Below are 19,061 nucleotides of genomic sequence, written 5' to 3'. Positions count from 1 at the left end.
AATTAAGAGACAATTTTTCATATAAGATTCATAAATCCAGATGTGGTAAGAATATGGAAAGGAAAAACATTCTCATACACTGTTGCTCAAAGTATAAACTGCCTTGTAGAGGGCAATTTAAATTTTACACACATGTGCTGTTTGGCCCCCAAACTCCTTTTCTAAGGCTCTCGCAATACCAGTACAAGTATACAATTTGTAAAAATGAAAAAAATTAACGTCAATCTAAATTTCCATCAATGGGGACTGCTTAAATAAATTACGGTACATTCACACAATGCAATACTATGCGTCCATTAAAAATAACGAGTTGGATCCACAGTAAGTGCCAGTTGTATCGATTGCCATGGTACACTCAATAAAAGAAAATTAAAGAATACACAGAGTACTCTTTCACATATGAATTTGGTTTTAAAAATACATACGTATACATGTATATACACACACAGAGTAATACATATATACAGAAAAAGACCTACAGAATAAACACTCAACTATTCACAGTAGTACGTGTGGAGAAATGAGCCTTTCTTTTATATTGTTTGAACTTTAAAACAAGCACATATTATTTTGTCATTTAAAACACGTGTCTTTGATTTAATAATAGGCAACATTTATTGGACACTTTAAACAATAAAATTTAAAAACACACACTAACAGAGTTGAAAAGAATAACTGAATGGGTTAAGTATACCAAATGTTTCCTACCTCCCTAGGAATGATAAATTTGTCAATTTTTCCTTCAATATCTTGAAGCCGGGCAGAAACTGGCGTCAGTCTGGCAGTCCGAACAGTTTCACAAAGTACTTGCCGACAATACCTGTTTAAAAAAATTTGTTTTTGAAGATCTTTATTTTGGGAGAGGCAGTTTGAAATGTATATACATTTTAAAGTGTCATTCAACAATTTTCATAACCTTCCTAATTTGAAATAGTCATATCATAATTCTTATTTGCTTAAAATACATTATATATTAGACGTATATAAAGTCCAGGTTGAGTAAGGATTTAAACAAATAAAAACAACTTTAAAAGTACCAGAAGAAAACTCGAAACAATATTTTTAAAATTTTTGAGTAGAAACGCCTTTTTTTTTTTCTTTGCGGTACGCGGGCCTCTTACTGTTGTGGCCTCTCCCGTTGCAGAGCGCAGGCTCAGCGGCCATGGCTCACGGGCCTAGCTGCTCCACAGCATGTGGGATCTTCCCGGACCGGGGCACAAACCCATGTCCCCTGCATCAGCAGGCGGACTCTCAACCACTGCGCCACCAGGGAAGCCCCCAATGTCTTTTATTTTTAATAAAGGATTTAATAAAAATTTTAATAAAAGACTTTTCTACTTAAAAATTATAAAAATACTGAAACAATGAAGGATACCATAAAGAAAAACACAAATATTGAATGATATGACTATGGAAGTTTTTTTTTCATACTTGCAATCATCATAAGTAAAATTAAAAGCTAAGAAGGAAAAATATTTACAGTAAATATATCCTTAATGCATCAAAGCTCTTTAAAAATTCATAATTAAAATGATCAAATACCCCAATAGAAATATGGACAGAAAATATAAAAAGCAAACCACAAAAACAAAGAAAAAATGCAAATGGCCTGGAAACCTAAGAAATGATACTCAACCTCATTAACAATGGAAAGATTGCCAATCAAAGCGAATTTTTTTACCTGCCAGATTAGCAAAGATGAACAAGAGTACTGTCACAGACAAACACTAACAAAAAATAAGGAAAAGGACATTCATATTCAGTTGGTGGAAGTATAAATTGGTACCTTTCTGAAGGATAACTTGGCAATATATATGAAAATATGAAGTGTGCCTCCCAATGAGAATAAAAGTTAAAATGTATTGAACTCTTGCTATGAGCCAGTTCTGTTACTTTCTATGCAGTATCTCATTTAATCCTTATAAGAAGCTCATGGATGCTATTAGTTTTTAATTTTACAGATTTTAAAAATGAGGCAATTGTTTAAAAGTGTACTGCAGGTAAGTGGTATTGGTAGGATTCAAACCCAAGTCTGTTACTCCATAGCCCCTAATCGTAAACACTACACTATTGCATATACTCTTAAATAATAATCTCATACAATGCAATACTATGCATCCATTAAAAATAACGAGTTGGATCCATAGTAAATGCCAGTTGAACCTTATTAATAGAAACAATCAGAAATATCAGCAAAGATGTAAGCATAGGAATGCTGATTTTTGTAATTTCTAAAAGTAACAAAAACAAGAGGAAACATCCTTTCCTCTTTGAACAAATATTTTTTGGGTACCTACTACATTAGAAGCACTGCATTAGATATTGAGCTACAACAGTGAACAAGACAGATACCCTCAAAGAATTTCAAAGTCTATTTGGCAGGGGAAGGGACGGAGGAAGGGACATCAAGAATGAACAATTAAAAAGCCACAGTATATTAAAAACGTAAATACAAAGAAAAAAAGGCAGAGTATAAAATAAATGTAGTTTATCATATGTAAATTATACTTCAATAAAGTTGATTAAAAATGATGGATGGCAAAGAAGTCAATGTCAGATCTCCTCAGTTTAGTTTAACATGGCTCTTATGCACAACCAGTTGAGTGTATTCCTAGAAACACGGCTTCTTATTTAGGGTGCTATAGTCAGGAAGGCTTTGAAATTACTAGTGGAGTTGCTCCATTCCAGAAATTTCTCTGATTGTTCTGTTCTGGTTTCAGTGAATACAACAGCTCACAAATTATCTGATGATATTAATTGGAATTTTATAATAGTTCTCTCCAGCCTCTCTTTAACCTCTACTTCCTCTGTGGCCATAAAGTAAAAGAAGTAAAAAAAAAAAGGGCACAGTAACTGTTATGATAAAGGAAGTTCAGAGTGTTAGGGGACACATGGCAAGGGCACCTAACTAGAGAAAGGACTTTGCAGATAAATAAACACTTAGGCTGAGACCTGCAGAAAAAACTGGAGTTAGCTAGAGGAGGGAGGAAGAGAGAATCTCGACAAAAGCCAGAAGATAAAAAAGAGTACTTTACATTTGAAGAAACAAAAGAATTTCAATACAGCTGAATCCAAGGGTATGAAGAGACACAAGTAATGAGATAAGGTGGGAGAGGAATGCAAGGCCTAGCTCCTGAAATGCCTTATAAGCTAAGCTGGTGAGTTTAAATTTTATCTTAAGGGCAACCAGAAGTCACTGAAGGATGTTAAGTCGGGGAGTCTGATCAGATATGACTCCCCAGATATAGAAAGATGACTAGCACAGTGATTCTCAACTTTGGCTACACATTAGAATCACCTGAGAAGCTTCTGAAAATTTCTGATGCCAAGAGATTGTTGGTTTGGGATTGGTCACAGGTTATGTGTATTTTTAAAGTAGTTGAAGCGATTACAGTGTACAGTCACAGGCTCCAACAGCAATCTGGAGAATGCATAGGAGGGAAGCAAATCCAAGGCTGTTGAAATATCCCAGACAAGTTGATGGTGCTCTAGGCAGTGGGGGCAATGGAAAGAACTAAAACTAAACTTCCAACTAAATGTTATTTGGAAAGCAAAATCAACAGAACTTAGTCACTGATTGGATGTGGAGTTACTACGTACAGGAACGCTGTCCACAGCACATTTAGAGAAAAAATGGAATTTACAGAAGAGTTACATGTTTTTTATTTTTAAATGGTTTTAATTTTTTTGTGTTAAATACATATGTATATATGCATAGAAAAAGTCTGGAAAAACAATACAGATAGTTAACAATTATTATCTCTTTTACAAAGGACATTCACCTTCCACTTCATACACTTCTGTATTATAAAAACTTCAAAAAACAAGTATGTGGGAGGGAGGGAGATGTAAGAGGGAAGAGATATGGGGATATATGTATAGCTGATTCACTCTGTTATAAAGCAGAAACTAACACACCATTGTAAAGCAATTATACTCCAATAAATGTTAAAAAATTTAAAAAATAAATTAAAAAAACAAGTATGTATTACTTTTAAAATTGTAATAAAGCTTCCTACATTTTAAAGAATTGGTAACAAAAGTCTCCCTGTGGGGCTTCCCTGGTGGCGCAGTGGTTGAGACTCCGCCTGCCGATGCAGGGGACACGGGTTCGTGCCCCGATCGGGGAAGATCCCACATGCCGTGGAGCGGCTGGGCCCGTGAGCCATGGCCGCTGAGCCTGCGCGTCCGGAGCCTGTGCTCCGCGACAGGAGAGGCCGCAGCGGTAAGAGGCCTGCGTACCGCAGAAAAAAAAAAAAAAAAAAAAGTCTCCCTGTGAAACCCATAGCTTCGAGTTCTTTCCAATGGCTGTATCCCTATCTTCTTTTCTATAGTTGAAAGATGATCCAAGGTAAGGGTGCTTGCTACCCAGTCTCAGACTTCCAACCCCCTAAGAAGTCACAGCTGTTATTTTTAAAAATCTTTTTAATTAAGGTATCACTTACATATAAGAAAAAGTATCTAGGGGCTACCCTGGTGGCGCAGTGGTTGAGAGTCCGCTTGCCGATGCAGGGGACACGGGTTCGTGTCCCGGTCCGGGAAGATCCCACACGCCGCGGAGCGGCTAGGCCCGTGAGCCATGGCCGCTGAGCCTGCGCGCCCGGAGCCTGTGCTCCGCAACGAGAGAGGCCACACAGTGAGAAGCCCGCGTACCGCAAAAAAAAAAAAGTATCTATTTTACCTGTACAGTTTGATGAATTTTAGTAATTGTATATAATTGTGTGAACATAACCACAAGAAAGATACAGAGCATTTCCCTCACCCTAAAAAGCTTTCCTCATGATCCTTTGTAATTGATCCCCTCCCCATTTCTGGCCCCAGATAACCACTGATCTACTTTCTATCACAATAGTTTTGCTTTTTCTAGAATTTCACCTAAATAAAACGTATTGTAGGCAGTTTTTGTGTTTGATTTTTTTTTTTACTTAGCATAAAGAGATTTATCCGTGTTGTTGTGTGTATTGATATTGTGTTACTTTTCGTTACTTGGTAACATTTCCTTGTATATATATAACACAATTTATCTATTTACCAGTTGATGAACATTTGGACTACTTCCAGTTTTTGCTATCATAAATAGTATTACTATAAATGTTTCCATACAGGTCTCTGTCTGACATATGTTTTCATTTCTCTCGGGTAAATGCCTAGGAGAACTGCTGAGTCATATGGTATGTTTAACTTCATAAGATCCTGCCACATTGTTTTCTAACAGAACTGTACCATCCTGCATTTGTACCAACAAGGTGTGGATGTTCCACTTATTAGATATCACTGATACTATTTTTTTTTTTTTTTTTTTTTTTTTTTGCGGTATGTGGGCCTCTCACTGTTGTGGCCTCTCCCGCTGCGGAGCACAGGCTCCGGACGCACAGGCTCAGCGGCCATGGCTCACGGGCCCAGCCGCTCCAGGGCATGTGGGATCCTCCTGGACCGGGGCACGAACCCGTGTCCCCTGCATTGGCAGGAGGACTCTCAACCACTGTGCCACCAGGGAAGCCCACTGATACTATTTTATACAGGCTCATGTAAAGGTTTCCCAAAAGTACCTTAAGATTTTAAAAAGCAAATTAAGTTATCCATTAAAATCTGTATGTAAATACTTTAAGTCCTGTAAAAATATATAGCTTTCCTAGATATTAGCATTAGCTTTAAATTAGATAAACCAACTCAAATTTACCCTTTAATGATCTCCTCTTTCCTCTTATTGTGTTCTTACCTGAGCTCCTCAATGTTCTCTGGAGTTACAGGTCCCTTCCCAAAAACTTGGTCTATCTCTTCATATAGTTTTTTCTGAACTTCTTCATAGGTGGTTAAAAAACAGACTGCCCAGGTACACACTAAGCGAAAATTTATATTAATAACAATGAAAGCAGCTAATTCATAGTTTGGGTGCAGAATAAGAAACAAATTTATAATTTTTTGGTATTTTCCTTTTTTCTGATACAAAAGATACATAAATGCTACCAAAAGATAAAACAAGACTGTTCACAAGATTTGTACTTCATTGAACAGAACATGAATATTTACAGAATATTCCCAAAAAGAGATAGTGAAATCTAGATTTCTTTCTTAAAACTGGCAAGTAATCAAAGGCACTTAATACATTTTACCTTAGATAAAATAGTAATGATAATAAATAAACTTCACATCTGGGGAAGTGTTAAATGTTGGTAACTGTGATGAACTGTTTGGTTCAATCGACCTTGTAAAATCAAAAAATTGATTTATCTGGGCTTCCCTGGTGGCGCAGTGGTTGGGAGTCCGCCTGCAGACGCAGGGGACACGGGTTCGTGCCCCGGTTCGGGAAGATCCCACATGCCGCGGAGCGGCTGGGACCGTGAGCCATGGCCGATGGGCCTGCGCGTCCGGAGCCTGTGCTCCGCAACGGGAGAGGCCACAACAGTGAGAGGCCCGTGTACCGCAAAAAAAAAAAAAAAAAAAAATTGATTTATCAATTTCCTCAGGAGCTTTAATTAAATGATTCATACAAATCAAAGTAGCAGGAGATTTACCTACAAATCATTACTCTAAATTTTTACTTGTAAAGGTAGATACACTGGTTCAAGAACTGAGACCGATTATTGCTTAGGACAGTGGTTCTCAAAACTCTTCTGGGAGGTTGCTGATGGCACAACCCCACCATCCACAGATCCTGACTCAGTAGGTTTAGGGTGTGGTCCAGGGTTCTATATTTCTAACAAATACCACAATTACTTTGATGAACATCAACACTGGAAGATCACTAGCTTATGGCTTACTTTTGCTTAAAATGGCTATGGATTATAATCACTGGGGAAATCAAAAGGTAAGAAAATTAATTACATGATGAACATAAAACAGAGGAAACAGTAGTTATATTCCCTTTAGGAATCCACTGGGATTACAACTGTTCAAATGGAACCATCCAGACACATAATATCTCTTTCCCTAGACTATGCTTGATATGACTCTATGTACAGCTCTACATTTTCTATGTCAAGTACTTCTTAAAATGCATTTAATAATTTCTACTTCTGCTTATTAATTATCTCTTTCCTGAGCTAAAGGGCTGACTTAAATTTATCTCAAAGTTAATTTTTTTAAATGTTCGCCTAAGTCACTTATCATCCAATTACAATGCCTGGAAAATACGTAATTCACTTTCTGCACTAAATATTATCAATAAAATCAACAGCTACCTCATGCTCAATTATTCTGATATTACTCACACCCAGAGTTCATAAAACACATAGGAGTAGCGGACTTTAACTTTTTCCTACATATGTTTCTTTATTATGGCTTTTGAGTGAACTGCAGAATTTCTATTTCACAAGTGATATGAAAACTTATGTGGACAGTGTACAATATGTACATGTATGCAATTTTACAACAATATGTAGTAATATATAATATTGGAAGATTTAGCACAAGTATTTGCATACAGTAGGCACTCATATACACTGATTGACTAGATTATCACTTAAAATTAATTTAACTGTATACACTTAATAACCTCAAACATTGGTTCTTTTGTACAACTCTATTAAAGAGTATGACAGAGGGGATAGCTTTAAAATGGGATTTTAAGCCACTTAATGTTCTTTAATTATACTATTGAATCAAGACACCATTTTATAGTTGAAAGATACCTTGGAGGTCACCCTTATTTTAGAAAAGGAAAGAAATGCAGAGTTCAGTATCTTGCTCTAGGCTAAGACTTGCTAAGTCGCAGAGGAGGGACTTTAATTAAGGTTTCCTGCCGATCTTGACTCTCAAAATTTCAGAGGTGCCTTAAAAAATAACCAACCCACATGCAAAGAAATAGCAATACTCTGAAAATTCCCCCTAAAAACTGCAAAAAAGATTAAAATATTAAATCAACCTTGGAAATGGTCACTTTTTATGGTATCCAGAGTATAAATGATTCAGATTTTTTGAAGGTCTTCAGCAAAGATATATTTTAATGTAATAAATTTTTAAACAAGTATTTAAAAGGTTTGATACATTATATCTGACACATGCTTACCTAAATTCCATTTAATCTATAATATCTGGACATGTCTAGATATCAAAAATTTTACAAAGAAGAAATACAGGAAGTTTACATTTATACTCATCCTTTTTAAAATTTTCTTAAACTGAAAGAGTTGTGAGTGAAATCCTTCAAGTTAACATAAATTCTTTAGATTTTAAACTGATGTTTTAATATCTCCTTTAGCATTTTATGTCAGTATATTTTTATGGATATACAAATTTTTACAAATACTGTATAAACAAATGGTAGTCTGATAAACTAAAAACCAGAAAGGAAACTAGAAATATATCACCCATTTTAGCATTTTAAATAATAATCACCTTCAATTCCACCAAGAGAAGAGTTCTTTTTAAATCATGATTTCTGTGGCCTATATCCTCTGCTGGTAGGTCTTAATAATAGCAGACTAGATTGAAGACAAAGTGAAAAGCCACAGCAGGAAATTGAAAAGCTCACAGCTCTGGCTGGAAAGGTGTCAATAGCAGTTCATTTTAAAGGCACTAACTAGAATTCACAATCCATAAACTGTGTCAAGAAATTTATGGCAATGTTCAGAGGTGGCACAGAGCATCTGGGGTTTAAAAAAAAAAAAAAAGGTGCCTGTGTGAATCAAGCCTTTCAAACAAGAATAAAAAAAGAAGAACGAAGGGAAATTATAAAGAGGTCTTGCAAACAGTGTTTCCTTTATTTTAGAATAGCTTTATCCTTGTATATTTTATAACCTATCTCAAACAGAAATCAATTTATACTTACATTTTGCAGTTATTATGCAACTGGCCAGAGAAAATATCATACTGTCTTCTAGGATCTAGGAAACAAAACTAAGTTTAGAAAGTGTGAAATGTAAGGTGGCCTATATTAGGCCCTAGTAAAATCACCTAGAATACAAAATGGGAGTTAAGGAAAGGGAAAACATGTTATTTCTTTATGAGGTTTTCACTTAAAGAAAATCTGTATAATAAAAAAACCAACCGAAACACTGCACTGCATTTTTGATACAGTGAACACTTACCCAGTAATATTACTGGCTCATGATACATCAAACAAACTGGTTCAGTGCTATTGTTCTAGCTTGGCCTAGAGCAGAACGAAGACTCAGGAACAGTGAAGAGCCTGCCACTGTCCTGGATCCTGATATAATTTCTGCACCCACACACACCCAGAAAACCGCTTTTGTCTATGAGCACTTGCATGCATAGAGTAGGGCAGAAGATTCCTACATTGAACAGGTAGGTGTGGCAGTAACAGCTTCACTCCTGTCCTTTGCCTGACAACACCACAAACACACAATATCCCAGTGGTATGCTGGGGTGACAGACACACTGGGAACAAGCCAAGCTGCCACACCTGGTAATGTAGGCAGAGCAGCCTTAGTCAGTACAGGCTTATCCAAGTCCTCCTCTTTTACAGTCAGAGAACTTTGGTTCAATATTTGCTTACTCAAATATTAAATACTATATAGTTGCTTCAAAGAACTAAATAACAGGAGACTAAATACTAAATACTATTTCTGGATGATGTACAATAAAAAAGAAAAACGGGGCTTCCCTGGTGGCGCAGTGGTTGAGAGTCCGCCTGCCGATGCAGGGGACACGGGTTCGTGCCCCGGTCCAGGAGGATCCCACATGCTGCGGAGCGGCTGGGCCCGTGAGCCATGGCTGCTGAGCCTGCGCGTCCGGAGCCTGTGCTCCGCAACAGGAGAGGCCACAACAGTGAGAGGCCCGCGTACCACAAAAAAAAAGAAAAAAGAAAAAAGCCATTGAATTCTAGGAGGGAGTCTGGGTTAATTAAAGTGGATAAAAAGCACACTCTATACATGTCTGATTATCTTTTGTTTGATAAACATTTAACAATTACATCACCTGTTGGTCATTAAGGTCCCCCTGTACTAAGGAGTCAATGAAAATATGTTCACTGAAGTTCCTTCCTTTTCGTTCTTTTATGATTTTCTTTAAAATAGATTCCAGTTGCATAAGGGCTTAGAGAAGAAAAACAAGAAAAGATTTTAGAATATAAGCATTTGTGAGGATTGAACATTTTTCTGTATCTCTACAATGTTCCTATGTAAAGAATAAAACTTTCAAAGTTAAAAGTAGTAACCAATAATGCTTTAAAAGCTAATTTATGTTTAAACTCATCCACTTACTTTTCTTCTTTTTGCTAAATTTAACACATACACCAAAAAGTGAATAAAACATACACGCACAATTTAACAAACAACTGTAAATCAAACACCCAGGTCGAGAAATAGAACAATGCTAGCCCCTTAAAGGCCTTTTACACATATATCCCTCCCCTGGTATTATTCACCTTCCTTCTAAATTCTGTCCTCGTAACTCCATTGTTCTCCCAAATCAGCACTCATTTAGAGACTGAAACAGATGTGAAATAATCAGAAAAGTAAACTTCTGACATTTGGAAGATTAATCCAACTATCAAGAAAATTATCCACAGATTTCTTAGGCCCCATCTTACTTGACCTATCATAGCATCTGATGCTGGTCACTTACTCTGTAGGAAGAACTTTTTCATTTGGCTCCTAGGATTCCACACTCTCCTGGACTCCACACTTTCCTCCCACTTTACTGCCAGCTCATTCTCAGTATCCTTTGTCGATTCCTTCTCACCTCTCAAATTTCTTAATGACGGAATGCCCAAGGTCAGGGATCTCTTTTCTTGGACCTCTCCTCTTTTTCTATTTATATTCATTACCTTGGTGATCACCATTCTCAAAGCTTTAAGTACAATCTATGTACTGAACACTTCCAAATTTATATTTCCATTTAGGATCTCTTTCCCCTGAACTTCAGTTTCATATAACTGACAATCAACTCAACATCTCCACTTCGACGTCTGAAGCATACTAAACATAAACATATCCAAAACTGAAGTCGTGCTCTTTCGCCTCAAAACTGGATCTTTCTACAGTCTGTCCCATCTTATTTCCTATTAACTTCATTTTCCAATTACTCAGGCCTAAAACTCTGGTGTCTCCTTCTCTCTTATACCCCATATCTAATCTGGCAGTCAATATTGGTGGCTCTAACCTTCAAAATACAGAATTAATCTCTCTTACTCTTTTTTAAAAAATTTTATATTTTCTGCTACCCGTCACCTAGTCCAAGCCAAATTATTTTTCTTGCCTGGTTCATTGCAGTAGCCCCCTAATTAGTCTCCCTGCTTCTGCTCTGAGCCCCTTTATGACAGCAGCAGAGTAATCCTTTAAAAATATAACTCAGATTCATAATTCTGCTCAAAATCTTCCAGTGGCTTCTTCCTATCTCATAGTAGCAACCTAGTCACACCTAAGCCAGACAAAATCTGTTCCATCCCCCCAATCTTTCTGGTCTCATTTCCTTCTATTTTTCTTCTGACTCATTTCACTCCAGGCATACAGCTCCCTGATGTACCTCAAATATATCAGGAAGAATCCTACCTCAAGGATTTTGCAACTACTTGTCGTGGATATACACATGATCTGCATGGACTGGTTTCCTTATCTCTTGCAAGTGTTTGCTCAAGTCACCTAATCTTGGTGAGGCCTTTCCTAATAATCTCCCCACCCCTAGCACTTCCTATCCCCCTTGCTGATTTAATTTTCTCCATAGCAACTTTCATCTTTTAACACACTATTCAGTTTACTTATTCAGGTTCTCATCTGCCTCTTGCCACTAGAATGTGGTGCCACAAGGAGAGGAATTTTTGTTTGTTTTGTTCACTGACACCTCCCCAGGACGAAAAACATACCAGGATATTCTAGATCTTCATTATTTATAGAATTGAAGGAGTCTAGTAACACGTTAGTGATTAAAATGAGAAATTGTTAACACTGTACTGCAATGGTTCACAAACTTTGCTTACATTACAATCACGTAGGAAGCTTTTTTAAAAAACAAATCATAAAATATAAACCACACCTTGTACCAATTAAATCTGAATGTTCAGGAGCGAAAGTCAAGCTTCAAAAAAGTTTAAAAGATTCAATGTGTAGCAAAGTTTGGGAACTACTGCTGTACATTCTCTATCCTACAAGTACATGAGGATAATCTGGAGAGCTTTTATTAAAAAAAAAAAAAAAAAGATCTGACAACCAAAGCACCTCTATCCCATATTCTGAATAAACTGATTTAGGGTGGGGCCTGATCTTCAATATTTTTTGTTTTGTTCTAAGTTCCCAAAGTGATTCTAATGTACAGACCAGGTTGAGAATTACTTACTTAAAACAGAAGAAGTGACCCAGCCATGAGTTTCCACTCATATAAATACCAAAACATAATCATTTTCAATAAAAGCTCAAATTTGATATATGCCCATGTTACAGTTCAAGGAGCGTATCATACTAGACAATCTACTTTTATTTAGAATCAAAGAATATAAATTATTAATTTTCCTTTTATATAAATTAAAACCAATATTTGTAAAATACATTTTTTATTAAGGGTAATTAATCCAAATGCATCCATCAAGATAGTCAGAATGGTAGACTAGCAGATAGCAGGAAACGTGTCCATTAAATTGGCTTTTCTAGACTTACGCTGGAACTGAAAGAATCACCAGAATGGTAAACCCCAAGAGGACAGGGATTTTTTTTTTTTTTTTTTTTTTTTGCGGTACACGGGCCTCTCACTGTTGTGGCCTCTCCCGTTGCAGAGCACAGGCTCCAGACGCGCCGGCTCAGCGACCATGGCTCATGGGCCCAGCTGCTTCGCCGCATGTGGGATCTTCCTGGACCGGGGCACGAACCCGAGTCCCCTGCATCGGCAGGCAGACTCTCAACCACTGCGCCACCAGGGAAGCCCGGGGACACGGATTTTTTTGTCTCCTATACATACATAGAATAGTGCCTAGCACATACAGGCCTCAATAAATATTTGTTGAAAGAATGAAGGAAGAGAATCTTGGGAAGCAATATTATTATCCATGAAAAATAATCCATTATTCCAATACAGCCTATGTATTTTAATTTGCCCTGCTTACTTCCAAAGCAAAAATTGCAGCAGCTCAGAATAAACGTATTAAAGGATAACAATCATTAAATTACTGACAGAAAATATAATACAAAAGAAAAAAGGGGGGCTTCCCTGGTGGCGCAGTGGTTGAGAGTCCGCCGGCCGATGCAGGGGACGCGGGTTCGTGCCCTGGTCCTGGAAGATCCCACATGCCGCAGAGCGGCTGGGCCCATGAGCCATGGCCGCTGAGCCTGCACGTCCAGAGCCTGTGCTCCGCAACGGGAGAGGCCACAACAGTGAGAGGCCCGCGTACCGCAAAAAAAAAAAAAAAAAGGAGAAGACAAAAGGGGGAGCACACGTTGGGGGCCATCTTAAACTAAACTTGCTATTTTTCTGTGTAGGTTTTATAAAGTTGTAACCAATGCTAAATAGTTTTGAAAATATCTTTACTCAATGTTATAATGACCAAGAATATTTTTATGTTGCTACATTTCTTACAGATTTATCATGTTGATATTATTTCCTTAAAAATTCCTATATTGTTGTATATTTAGTTTTTTTGGTTTTCTACTTGTAGAAATAGCATTACAAAAAAAATTCATGACTATTTTCTTATTTTAGATAATTTCACTCATTTACAACTCTTAACTTGTATTTTTAAATTACTTTCCCAGGATTGTACCCCTGACACTTTCCATTAATCCTGTAGGCTATACCAGCTCTCCAGAACCCTCATGCTGCAGTGAGTGCTAGAGTTTATTTACTAATTCACTGCTTTTTCCTTTCTTTTAAGAAAAACTTTCACAATAGGAAATGTAGGAAAAAAACATAAAGGGCCAGGAAGATGGCGGAAGAGTAAGACACGGAGATCACCTTCCTCCCCACATATACCCCAGAAATACATCTACACGTGGAACAACTCCTACAGAACACCTACTGAACGCTGGCAGAAGACCTCACACCTCCCAAAAGGCAAGACACCCCCCACGTAACTGGGCAAAAGAAAAAAGAATAAACAGAGACAAAAAGATAGGGACGGGACCTGCACCAGTGGGAGGGAGCAGAGAAGGAGGAAAGGTTTCCACACACTAGGAGCCCCTTCGCAGGCGGAGACTGCGGGTGGCTCAGGGGGAAAGCTTCGGAGCCGCGGAGGAAAGCACAGCAACAGGGGTGCGGAGGGCAAAGCTCAGAGATCCCTGCACAGAGGATCGGTGCTGACCGGCACTCACCAGCCTGAGAGGCTTGTCTGCTCACCCTCCAGGGAGGGCGGGGCTGGGAGTTGAGGCTCCGGCTTCGGTTGGAGTGCCAGGAGAGGACTGGGATTGGCGGCATGAACACAGCCTGCAGGGGGTTAGTGCGCCCCAGCTAGCCGGCAGGGAGTCCGGGGAAAAGTCTGGAGCTCCCGAAGAGGCAAGAGACTTTTTCTTCCCTCTTTGTTTCCTGCTGCGTGAGGAGAGGGGATTAAGAGCGCTGCTTAAAGGAGCTCCAGAGATGGGCGCGAGCCGTGGCTAAAAGCGCTGGCCCAAGAGACGGGCATAAGACGCTAAGGATGCTGCTGCTGCCACCAAGAAGCCTGTGTGCGAGCACAGGTCACTGTCCACACCACCATTCCGGGGAGCCTGTGCAGCCCGCCACTGCCAGGGTCCCGGGATCCAAGGACAACTTCCCCAGAAGAACGCACGGCGTGCCTCAGGCTGGTGCAACGTCATGTTGGCCTCTGCTGCCGCAGGCCCGCCCTGTACTCCATGCCCCTCCACCGCCCCCCACCCCACCCCCACCCCCCCCCGCCGGCCTGGATAAGTCAGAGCCGCTGAATCAGCAGCTCCTTTAACCCCGTCCTGTCTGAGTGAAGAACAGACGCCCTCCTGCAACCTACATGCAGAGGCATGTCCAAATCCAAAGCTGAGCCCCTGGGAGCTGTGAAAACAAAGAAGAGAAAGGGAAATCTCTCCCAGCAGCCTCAGAAACAGCGGATTAAAGCTCCACAATCAACTTGATGTACCCTGCATCTGTGGAATACATGAATAGACAAGGAATCATCCCAAACTGAGGAGGTGGACTTTGAGAGCAAGATTTATGATTTTTTCCCCTTTTCCTCTTTTTGTGAGTGTGTATGTGTATGCTTCTGTGTGAGATTTTGTCTGTATAGCTTTGCTTCCACCACTTGTCCAAGGGTTCTATCCGTCCGTTTTTTAAAAAATTTTTTTCTCTTAATAATTATTTTTTTATTTTAATAACTTTATTATATTTTAAATTACTTTAATTTATTGTACTTTATCTTCTTTCCCTTTTACTCTGAGCCATGTGGATGCTGCAGCCAGGAGTCAGTGCTGTGCCTCTGAGGTGGGAGAGCCAACTTCACGACACTGGTCCACAAGAGATCTCCCAGCTACACATAATATCAAACGGTGAAAATCTCCCAGAGATCTCCATCTCAACACCAGCACCCAGCTTCACTCAACGACCAGCAAGCTACAGTGCTGGACATCCTATGCCAAACAACTAGCAAGACAGGAACACAATCCCATCCATTAGCAGAGAGGCTGCCTAAAATCATAAGCCCACAGACACCCCAAAACACACCACCAGATGTGGACCTGCCCACCAGAAAGACAAGATCCAGCCTCATCCACCAGAACACAGGCACTAGTCCCCTCCACCAGGAAGCCTATACAACCCACTGAACCAACCACAGCCACTGGGGACAGACACCAAAAACAATGGGAACTACGAACCTGCAGCCTGCAAAAAGGAGACCCCAAACACAGTAAGATAAGCAAAATGAGAAGACAGAAAAACACACAGCAGATGAAGGAGCAAGAGAAAAACCCACCAGACCTAATAAATGAAGAGGAAATAGGCAGTCTACCTGAAAAAGCATCCAGAATAATGATAGTAAGGATGATCCAAAATCTTGGAAACAGAATAGACAAAATGCAAGAAACATTTAACAAGGACCTAGAAGAAATAAAGATGAAACAAACAACGATGAACAACACAATAAATGAAATTAAAAATACTCTAGATGGGATCAATAGCAGAATAACTGAGGCAGAAAAACAGATAAGTGATCTGAAAGATAAAATAGTGGAAATAAATACTGCAGAGCAGAATAAAGAAAAAGGAATGAAAAGAACTGAGGACAGTCTCAGAGACCTCTGGGACAACATTAAACACACCAACATTCGAATTATAGGGGTTCCAGAAGAAGAGAAAAAGAAAGGGACTGAGAAAATATTTGAAGAGATTATAGTTGAAAACTTCCATAATATGGGAAAGGAAATTGTTAATCATGTCCAGGAAGCCCAGAGAGTCCCATACAGGATAAATCCAAGGAGAAATACGCCAAGACACATATTAATCAAAACTGTCAAAAATTAAATACAAAGAAAACATATTAAAAGCAGCAAGGGAAAAATAACACACAAGTGAAACCCCATAAGGTTAACAGCTGATCTTTCAGCAGAAACTCTGCAAGCCAGAAGGGACTGGTAGGACATATTTAAAGTGATGAAGGAGAAAAACCTGCAACCAAGATTACTCTACCCAGCAAGGATCTCATTCAGATTTGATGGAGAAATTAAAACCTTTACAGACAAGCAAAAGCTGAGAGAGTTCAGCACCACCAAACCAGCTTTACAACTGCTAAAGGAACTTCCCTAGGCAAGAAACACAAGAGAAGGAAAAGACCTACAATAATGAACCCAAAACAGCTAAGAAAATGGGAATAGGAACATACATGTCGATAATTACCTTAAATGTAAATGGAATAAATGCTCGCACCAAAAGACACAGATTGGCTGAATGGATACAAAAACAAGACCCATATCTTTGCTGTCTACAAGAGACCCACTTCAGACCCAGAGACACATACAGACTGAAAGTAAGGGGATGGAAAAAGATATTTCATGCAAATGGAAACCAAAAGAAAGCTGGAGTAGCATTCTCATATCAGACAAAATAGACTTTAAAATAAAGACTATTAGAAGAGACAAAGAAGGATACTACATAATGATCAAGGGATCGATCCAAGAAGAAGATATAACAATTGTAAATATTTGTGCACCCAACATAGGAGCACCTCAATACATAAGGCAAATACTAACAGCCATAAAAGGGGAAATCGACAGTAACACATTCATAGTAGGGGACTTTAACACCCCACTTTCACCAATGGACAGATCATCCAAAATGAAAATAAATAAGGAAACACAAGCTTTAGATGATACATTAAACAAGAGGGACTTAATTGATATTTATAGGACATTCCATCCAAAAACAACAGAATACATGTTTTTCACAAGTGCTCATGGAACATTCTCCAGGATAGATATCTTGGGTCACAAATCAAGCCTTGGTAAATTTAAGAAAATTGAAATTGTATCAAGTCTTTTCTGACCACAGTGCTATGAGACTAGATATCAATTACAGGAAAAGATCTGTAAAATATACAAACACATGGAGGCTAAACAATACACTACTTAAGAACGAAGTGATCACTGAAGAAGTCAAAGAGGAAATCAAAGAATACCTAGAAACAACTGACAATGGAGACACGACGACCCAAAATCTATGGGATGCAGCAAAAGCAGTTCTAAGGGGGAAGTTTATAGCCATACAATACTACCTTAAGAAACAGGAAACATCTCGAATAAACAACCTAACCTTGCACCTAAAGCAACTAGAGAAAGAAGAACAAAAAAACCCCAAAGTCAGCAGAAGGAAACAAGTCATAAAGATCAGATCAGAAATAAATGAAAAAGAAATGAAGGAAAAAATAGCAAAGATCAATAAAACTAAAAGCTGATTCTTTGAGAAGATAAACAAAATTGATAAACCATTAGTAAGACTCATCAAGAACAAAACGGAGAAGACTCAAATCAGTAGAATTAGAAATGAAAAAGGAGAAGTAACAACTGACACTGCAGAAATACAAAGGATCATGAGAGATTACTACAAGCAACTCTATGCCAATAAAATGGACAACCTGGAAGAAATGGACAAATTCTTGGAAATGCACAACCTGCCAAGACTGAATCAGGAAGAAATAGAAAATATGAACAGACCAATCACAAGCACTGAAATTGAAACTGTGATTAAAAATCTTCCAACGAACAAAAGCCCAGGACCAGATGGCTTCACAGGCGAATTCTATCAAACATTTAGGGAAGAGCTAACATCTATCCTTCTCAGACGGTTCCAAAATATAGCAGAGGAAGGAACACTCCCAAACTCATTCTACGAGGCCACCATCACTCTGATACCAAAACCAGACAAGGATGTCACAAAGAAGGAAAACTACAGGCCAATATCACTGATGAACATAGATGTAAAAATCCTCAACAAAATACTAGCAAACAGAATCTAGCAGCACATTAAACCGATCATACACCATGATCAAGTGGGGTGTATTCCAGGAATGCAAGGATTCTTCAATATACACAAATCAATCAACGTGATACATCATATTAACAAACTGAAGGAGAAAAACCATATGATAATCTCAGTAGATGCAGAGAAAGCTTTTGACAAAATTCAACACCCATTTATGATAAAAACCCTGCAGAAAGTAGGCATAGATGGAACTTTCCTCAACATAATAAAGGCCATATATGACAAACCCACAGCCAACATCATCCTCAATGGTGAAAAAGTGAAAGCATTTCCACTAAGATCAGGAACAAGACAAGGTTGCCCATTCTCACCACTCTTATTCAACATAGTTTTGGAAGTTTTAGCCACAGCAATCAGAGAAGAAAAGGAAATAAAAGGAATCCAAATTGGAAAAGAAGAGTAAAGCTGTCACTGTTTGCACATGACATGATACTATACATAGAGAATCCTAAAGATGCTACCAGAAAACTACTAGAGCTAATCAATGAATTTGGTAAAGTAGCAGGATACAAAATTAATGCACAGAAATCTCTGGCATTCCTATACACTAATGATGAAAAATCTGAAAGTGAAATCAAGAAAACACTCCCATTTACCATTGGAACAAAAAGAATGAAATATCTAGGAATAAACCTACCTAAGGAGACAAAATATCTGTATGCAGAAAATTATAAGACACTGATGAAAGACATTAAAGATGA

At 38.4% G+C, this 19,061-nt stretch overlaps 1 protein-coding gene across 4 annotated transcripts in view; it reads right to left on the bottom strand.

The window, feature by feature from the left end:
* The window catches only part of LOC101286922 (cytochrome P450 20A1), an 81,657-nt gene that overhangs the window by 24,908 nt on the left and 37,688 nt on the right, over positions 1–19,061 (bottom strand). For 3 of the 4 annotated variants that reach the window (XM_049712365.1, XM_049712364.1, XM_049712366.1), the window contains 4 exons: positions 9,880–9,995; positions 8,771–8,825; positions 5,720–5,840; positions 709–820 (listed from right to left, as the gene is read on the bottom strand). In XM_049712365.1, the coding sequence (XP_049568322.1) occupies positions 709–820; positions 5,720–5,840; positions 8,771–8,825; positions 9,880–9,995 (404 nt within the window). The remainder of the gene's footprint in view (positions 1–708; positions 821–5,719; positions 5,841–8,770; positions 8,826–9,879; positions 9,996–19,061) is intronic. The other variant, XM_033429693.2, reaches the window with a different exon arrangement.

The sequence above is a fragment of the Orcinus orca genome, chromosome 7, assembly GCF_937001465.1.
Source record: "Orcinus orca chromosome 7, mOrcOrc1.1, whole genome shotgun sequence".
Classification (NCBI taxonomy): Eukaryota; Metazoa; Chordata; class Mammalia; order Artiodactyla; family Delphinidae; genus Orcinus; species Orcinus orca.
The sequence above is the reverse complement of the archived record's forward strand: the minus strand, read 5'-3'. Positions and strand labels throughout refer to the sequence as shown.